This window comes from Manis pentadactyla, chromosome 10, assembly GCF_030020395.1.
Source record: "Manis pentadactyla isolate mManPen7 chromosome 10, mManPen7.hap1, whole genome shotgun sequence".
NCBI classification, from domain to species: Eukaryota; Metazoa; Chordata; class Mammalia; order Pholidota; family Manidae; genus Manis; species Manis pentadactyla.
This window is the reverse complement of record NC_080028.1, coordinates 83,747,017-83,753,773: the sequence shown is the minus strand read 5'-3', so window position 1 is coordinate 83,753,773 and position 6,757 is coordinate 83,747,017. Positions and strand designations below refer to the sequence as shown.

The 6,757-nt window shown below is 49.8% G+C and overlaps 1 protein-coding gene across 3 annotated transcripts; it reads left to right on the top strand.

Moving 5' to 3' along the window:
• The first annotated feature begins 2,301 nt into the window (after positions 1-2,301).
• SEPTIN1 (septin 1) lies at positions 2,302-6,755 on the top strand. 3 transcript variants are annotated; one of them, XM_036917672.2, is made up of 12 exons: positions 2,307-2,963; positions 3,099-3,179; positions 3,354-3,444; positions 3,531-3,617; positions 3,859-3,982; positions 4,303-4,437; positions 4,529-4,646; positions 5,261-5,362; positions 5,484-5,583; positions 5,812-5,977; positions 6,173-6,263; positions 6,368-6,755. In XM_036917672.2, the coding sequence occupies exons 1-12, from the start codon at positions 2,742-2,744 to the stop codon at positions 6,452-6,454; spliced, it is 1,404 nt and encodes a 467-aa protein (XP_036773567.2). In that variant the 5' UTR covers positions 2,307-2,741; the 3' UTR covers positions 6,455-6,755. The 3 variants fall into 3 exon arrangements, 2 of the variants coding, with proteins under 2 accessions (XP_036773567.2, XP_057343127.1); XR_008992169.1 differs by having other exon boundaries at positions 2,302-3,179; positions 5,812-6,001; positions 6,368-6,392; XM_057487144.1 differs by lacking the exons at positions 2,307-2,963; positions 3,099-3,179 and having other exon boundaries at positions 3,186-3,444.
• Positions 6,756-6,757: the final 2 nt, after the last annotated feature.

Here is a 6,757-nt window from a genome sequence, read left to right as displayed (position 1 = left end):
TCCTCCCAGCTCAGCATTGTTTATCACAGGAAAGAATGGGATTCAACCTAAATAATGATCATCTATAAAAATAATTAGATATCTATTATCATAAAAAGATATACAGAACATATGAAGTGACAAAAGCAGGTTTGCAAATGAAGTTATAGTATGATCCTAGTTTTGTAAATATATATTTAGTCATATGTATAGGGATAGGAGGAAATCTAGGAGGGTAAAAATCAAAATGGGGTTATCATTTTGTGATACAGTAGTGATACTGGATGTAAATTTTTCTAAACATTTGCATTTTCTAATTTTTCTATGAGAATATATGTTGGTTATACAATAAATAAATGAACATACCTGTTATTTTCTTAAGGCTGTTGACTAACTCAGTGAAGAGTTGATCTGAGAGTCTGAACCCAGGGGTAAGGGGTAGAGGATGTAGAAAGAAAGGGACCGATTTTTTTTCTGACAGGAAGGACTTGGAAACCAATTGGATATACTTGTGGAGAGGGAAGGAGGAAGAAGCTCAGAGTTTTAACGAACACTGGAGGGCTGCTTAGCCTGATGGGAAAGGCAGGAAGGAAGGGTTGTGGTGGAGTGGGGAGTGGTATATTTGTCCCTTCCCTGGGCTTCTTGAAGTACTCTGTTTATTCCCTTATTACATTGCATTTCTAAGCACCAGTGCTGTGTGCCACACTTACTCGTGGCTGTCTCTTTCTCCCCAAAGTGCTGCAACCCTTACGGATTCACTCTGGATCCAATTAATTAATACAGAAGAGCAGTCACTAGATTTGAGCTGGTGGCACTTTCAAACCCCTCAGCTCATTAAATAGCAATAACTAGCATTCTGTGTCAGCTCATCTCATATGCCAGGCACTGTAAGAGCTTTATGTAGATTAGATCATAAAATCCTCATCGTGATCCTATGAGGTAGAATTATAATGGCACCATTTAACAGGAAAAGAAACTAAGTCACGAAGAGGTTAAAGTAAGATGCCCATGGTCACACAGTAAGATCACATAGCTCTTAATCACTATATGTTTCTATAATCATATGAACCTTGCACAACTTCTGTGAATTCAGTGTGGTAGGATCATCCAAACTTATCTGACAGATGAGGAAAGTAAGTCCCAGAGGTGATTTCCCAAGGTTTACATGGAGTGAACAGTACTAGAAAAGAGTTTGAAGTATGGATGAGATACATAGATTGCACCATGGATGAATCTTAAAAAATAGTGTTGAATGTAAAGTTAAACAGAAATGTGTGTTCATATAACCATTTGTGTAAACATGTACCATATACTGCATTAGACAGTTTTCAAAATGTATACGAAACCAAAAAATTACACATCTGACACATTAGAATTATTGCCTTAGGCTGAGGAGAGGGAAGGAGTGAGCTATGATGCTGTATTAGTTTGCTCAGGCTGCCGTAACAATACCAGACTAGAAATCTTATTAAACTACAGACATTTACTTTCTCTGTAGAAGTCTGGAGACTAGAAGTCCACAGTCAAGGTGCCAACAGGGTTAGTTGCTGGTGAGGCGTCTCTCCATGGGTCGCAAACAGCAACCCTCTCACTGTGTCCTCAATATGGCCTTTCCTCTGTGTTTGCACAGGGAGAGATCACCAATGTCTCTTATAAGGACACCAGATCTATTGGATCAGAACCCTTCCCTTATGACCTCATTTAATCTAAACCACCTCCTTACAGACCCTATCTTCAAATACAGTCACATAGGAGATTAGAGCTGCAACACATGAATTTTGGGGAGACAGTTCAGCCCACAACACGGTGAGAACGGAAATAATAAATAAAACCACAAGAAGTGGAGAAAGAAAGTGGTGTTGGAACAGGAGGCAGGATCCACATCAAGCAATGCCTTATAGGCCATACTAAGGACATTAGCTTTAAAGGCTGAGAGGGTCAGTCAGTTCATAATTGCTAAAGCCAGGGTTTGTATATATAACTTATTGACTCCAAAGTCTGTCTGATTTGAAAACATTCTGAGTCCTGAAAACAAAGTGATAATTGGAGTATTTCATTTTACTATGAAGAAAATGGAGTTCAGAGTGGTCAAATAACTTGCCCAAGATCACACAGTAAGTGGTATAGCTGAGATTTAGGGAATTCTTTCTGATTCCAAAGCAAGTCTCCTTTTATATGTTCTTGCAGCCTCTCAGCCTTTGGCTCCAACTAACTTCATTCACTCATTCTTTCATGCTTTCATTCATCTAGTATATTGTTTACTGGCACCTTTTTTTTGTGCCAGGCCCAGTGCAAGATACTGGGGCTATAGGAATGAAAAAGATGTACTCCATGCCATCAGAAGTAGAAGAAACATCCAGGTAAGCAAGTGTGGGCATTGAAGGGACCTCTGAAAGGTGTGAGGAGTCCACAGACATGAAAATGAGTCTGCCTGGGATGGTTGTGGAAGATTTCATAGAGGAGGAAAAAGAGCTTTTGAATCAAACCCTTGAAGGATGAAGAGGAGTCTACCTGGTGCAGAAGCAAAAGCTCAGTGTGGGCACAGCCAAGGATGTGGGCACTTGCCACAAGGATGAGTGAGGGACGGGGTGATGAGGTCAGACAGGGAAGGCTTTGGCTGCCAGGCCAGAACTCAGACTTGATAGGTCACTGGGAAGCCCCTGAAGGTTTTGAACAGGAAAGTGCCGTGGCCAGGATTCTGAAGGAAGGTCTGTCTGGTGGTGGTATCCAAAAACCTGAAATCCTTTTTAACAATCCACTGCATGAGCTGGCAAGGAAAATTATTGACCCCTTCCACCACTGATCCCATTATGGCTTTTGGTCCACTCAGGCTCTGGGAACCCTTTTTTTCTTTAAACCACTCTGTCAAAGCCTTTGTTTTACTTGCTAGAGAGACCAACCTGCTTCTCTGTCTACACCTCACCTCCCACCAGGATGACAGGGCTATAGTAGGGCTTGGAATAAAGGTGTGCATAGAATGGAGGAGCTGAAGCTTCCTCTAGGAGTGATGGGCAAAGGGATCCAGGAGGTGAGGACCCTGGGTATTCTTTATTGGTCCTGGCTTTCCCCACCTCTCTGGGCCAGTTTGAGCATCTCAGCTTCCTACATCACCCGCCCCCTTGTTTGCTGCACTCAACTTCCTGTCCCACCAGCGGAAGTGGGGCGAGACAGCAGGTGCAGCAACAGCTAGCAGGGCCATGGTGAGTCCTTATGCCCAGAAATCCAGGCATCTCAGCCCAACTTCCAACACCTAGGGTAGCCAGGCCCAGGTCAACCCCCAGGAGGCTGACTTCTAGCCCCCAGGATCAGCTTATGCTGGGGCCTCTGCCTGCCACTCCTAACAGCCTCATATTGTCCCCCCTCCACCGCCACAGGACAAGGAGTATGTGGGTTTCGCCACCCTCCCCAACCAGCTGCACCGCAAGTCTGTCAAGAAGGGGTTTGACTTCACACTCATGGTGGCAGGTCTGGGTTTTGGAGAAGGGGCTGGCAGGGGGTCCTCAGGAGACACTGTCTTCTCACCTGATCAGCTGAACTTGGCCTGTCCACAGGAGACTCAGGCCTAGGGAAATCCACCCTCATCAACAGCCTGTTTCTCACCAACTTCTATGAGGATCGGCAACTGCCGGAGGCCAGTGGTAAGACTCTTTCTGTCCTCTCCAGACACTCTGTCCCCTCCCATGTCCCCAGGCTGCACTCTATTCCTTTCCATCTGGGTCTCCCATGACTTTCTGGAGGACTTAGCCAGCTCACTAGGACTTTTCTCTAGGACCCAGTTGCCTCCCCTTAAAAATGGGTGGGGGCAACTGTGATACAAAGGAAGGAAAGTAGTACTGCCTCAGACTCCCACCCCGCTCCCTGACCTCTCCGTCCCCATAGCTCGCTTGACACAAACGCTGACCATCGAGCGCCGGGGTGTGGAGATTGAAGAAGGGGGTATTAAGGTGAAACTGACCGTGGTGGACACTCCTGGCTTTGGGGACTCAGTGGATTGCTCAGACTGGTGAGGAGTTGGGGGAGAGAATGGGGGGCTAAGCTTCCCAATGTGGCTGCTCTATGGAGACTGAAGGGTCAGTTATGGGGCTAGTCTATTCTGGCCCCCTACCCACCCTGACCCAAAAGATAGGGCCTGTTTCTGGTGGCCATGTGGCCCGAAGTGCCCTATGCTTTCTAACATCTTACCTACAGTCCTGCTAGCTTCCTTTGGTGTCTTTAGTTGGAGCCAAGGAAACTACCTCCCCACCTCAGTCCTGGCTAGCCTTGCCCCCATCCCTGCAGCACCTGATTTCTGACTGCCTGCTTTCTCCCCATCCCTCCGTGCAGCTGGCTGCCCGTAGTGCACTTCATTGAGGAGCAATTTGAGCAGTATCTTAGGGATGAGAGTGGCCTCAACCGGAAGAACATCCAGGATTCCCGTGTCCACTGCTGCCTCTACTTCATTTCACCCTTTGGCCGGGGGTCTGGAGGGCACCCTGGGGTTAGGGGGATTTGGGAAGGGGTAGGGGTGTCTCTATGCCCTAAGACAGCCCTGACCAATCCCTGGCTGCAGGCTCCGGCCCCTAGATGTGGCCTTCCTCCGGGCGGTGCATGAGAAGGTCAACATCATCCCTGTCATTGGCAAAGCAGATGCCCTGATGCCGAAGGAAACGCAGGCCCTCAAGCAGAAGGTGTGTGTGGCTACCTCTAACCTTTGGCCTCCTCACATGAAGCCTAAAGTCATGATGAAACCTGAACTCAGCTTTGACTTCTTTGATCTTGGGGTAGCCTTTTGGGCATGATGTGTCAGGCTAGACTGTGGGAGGTTTTTGAAGGTGGGTAGTAAACTGCCTGAAGGAGCCATGTTTCTATAGGCTTAGAATAGTTTCCCTGGGCTGGGTACTTGGCTAAGGCCTGTCTGAGGGCAGAGGCATAGACATGACTCCTGCTATCCCTCTGGCCCCAAGATGTTGAAGACTTCCCTCCAGTGTATTCAGAGCCCTCTTCCACTGTGCTTATGGTTCTCTTTGGTTTCTTACATTTTGGTGTCTGCCTCATGTTAGAATCTTTCCAGCTTCAGTCTTCCCTGTTAGGGTGTCTTTGTTTTTCACCATCTATGTCTTTGTCTCTCATTGTCTGAGATTTTGTTTTTGGTCATCCTGTATGTCTACCTCTCACCATCTCCCTTTCACATCTTCCTGTTTCAGACACACAGTATCTGTGTCTGTATCGCACTGTCTCTGGACATGCGGTACCTGTTGCTCACAGCCTCTGTTTCTCACTGTTTCTGCATCTGTCCCCTCAGATCCGGGACCAGCTGAAAGAGGAGGAGATCAGCATTTATCAGTTCCCCGATTGTGACTCTGATGAAGACGAAGACTTCAAGAGGCAGGATGTGGAAATGAAGGTGCAGAGGAAAAAGGAGGGAGGGGCAGAAAAAGCAGGGGAAACGGATGTAGAGGTGAAAGCTGAGGAAGAGGTTTCTCCCTGCGAGGGGCCAACGGCGATCCCTGACACCTGCCCTCTAGGAAAGCATCCCTTTCGCAGTTGTCGGTTCGTGCGAGGTAGTAAGGGACGGTGGGAACCTACCGGTGAGGGGACGCCGCTACTCCTGGGGTACCGTGGAGGGTAAGTAAGGTCGCGCACGCCTTCTGAGGTTAGCAGGGAGCCCAGGCCGCCTCCGAGTCAACCGCACCCAACATGTGAGGTGGAGGTGAGCTCTGGCCTCTCGGGTCCTAGGAGCCAGAAGAAGGGTCCTTGGGCTGCAGACTGCGAACCCTCCCCTAGAACGGTGGCGGGACTCTTGCCGGTACGGCTAGACCCTAAGCTTCGGGACTCTCCCGGTTCGCCCCCCAGTGGAGAACCCACATCACAGCGATTTCCTGAACCTACGACGGATGCTGGTGCAGACACACTTGCAGGACTTGAAGGAGGTAACGCACGACCTGCTCTACGAGGGCTACCGCGCCCGCTGCCTACAGAGCCTGGCCCGGCCTGGGGCGCGGGATCGACCCAGCCGTAGGTGAGAGCCAAAGCTGACTCCCAGGTGCTTCAAGGCCCCGCCCTCACCATCCAGACCTCCCCTCCACCACCCACATTTTTGACCACTCACTTTGCTTACGGCACTTCCAGGACACGGCCCCGCCTCCTAACCCCCAACCTTTCCCCAGGGCCTTGGTCATGTCTTTGACTCCTGGCCCTTTCCCCCACTTCCTAGTAAGCTCTCCCGCCAGAGCGCCACAGAGATCCCTCTGCCCTTGCTGCCTCTGGCCGAGACGGAGAAGTTGCTCCGCGAGAAAGACGAAGAGGTGAGCAAGCATCTCGCTTCCCCCGCGACCAAGGCCCTAAATCCTTTTAGAAGTCCCTTTCTGGTCTCCCTCGGTAACACCGCCCACAATCTTGTCCCGCACAGCTGCGCCGAATGCAAGAGATGCTGGAGAAAATGCAGGCCCAGATGCAGCAGAACCAGGTTCAGGGCGAACAGTCGGACGCTCTCTGAGGCCCCCGCCTGGCTGCTTTACCTCGGCTCCTCCTTCAGTCTGTCTCTTGTCCAATCCCCGAGTCCCAGGCTGCCCAGTGCCTTATCCCGGAGCCCCAAGGTCCGCCTTTGAGCGGGCTGCTCTGGCCAACAGGTTCCCCCAATCCCAGAGTTTGTGGCTCCGCCTCTAGCTCCGCCCCGACCCCACCTCGGTTACGCCCACCCCGCCCACTTCACCGGCTGTGAGCTTCCAACCCAGTCCTTGACCTCCCCCACCCCGCCCTTCTTCACCACGCTGTGACATCAATAAAGTGTTCCTTTAGG

Coding starts and splice junctions, on each gene's coding strand:
- SEPTIN1 (XM_036917672.2), top strand. CDS start 2,742: ATGAGCTGGCAAGGAAAATTATTGACCCCTTCCACCACTGATCCCATT. Junction 2,964..3,098: donor AGGTGTGCATAGAATGGAGG/AGCTGAAGCTTC, acceptor TCACCCGCCCCC/TTGTTTGCTGCACTCAACTT. Junction 3,983..4,302: donor TCAGTGGATTGCTCAGACTG/GTGAGGAGTTGG, acceptor CCCTCCGTGCAG/CTGGCTGCCCGTAGTGCACT.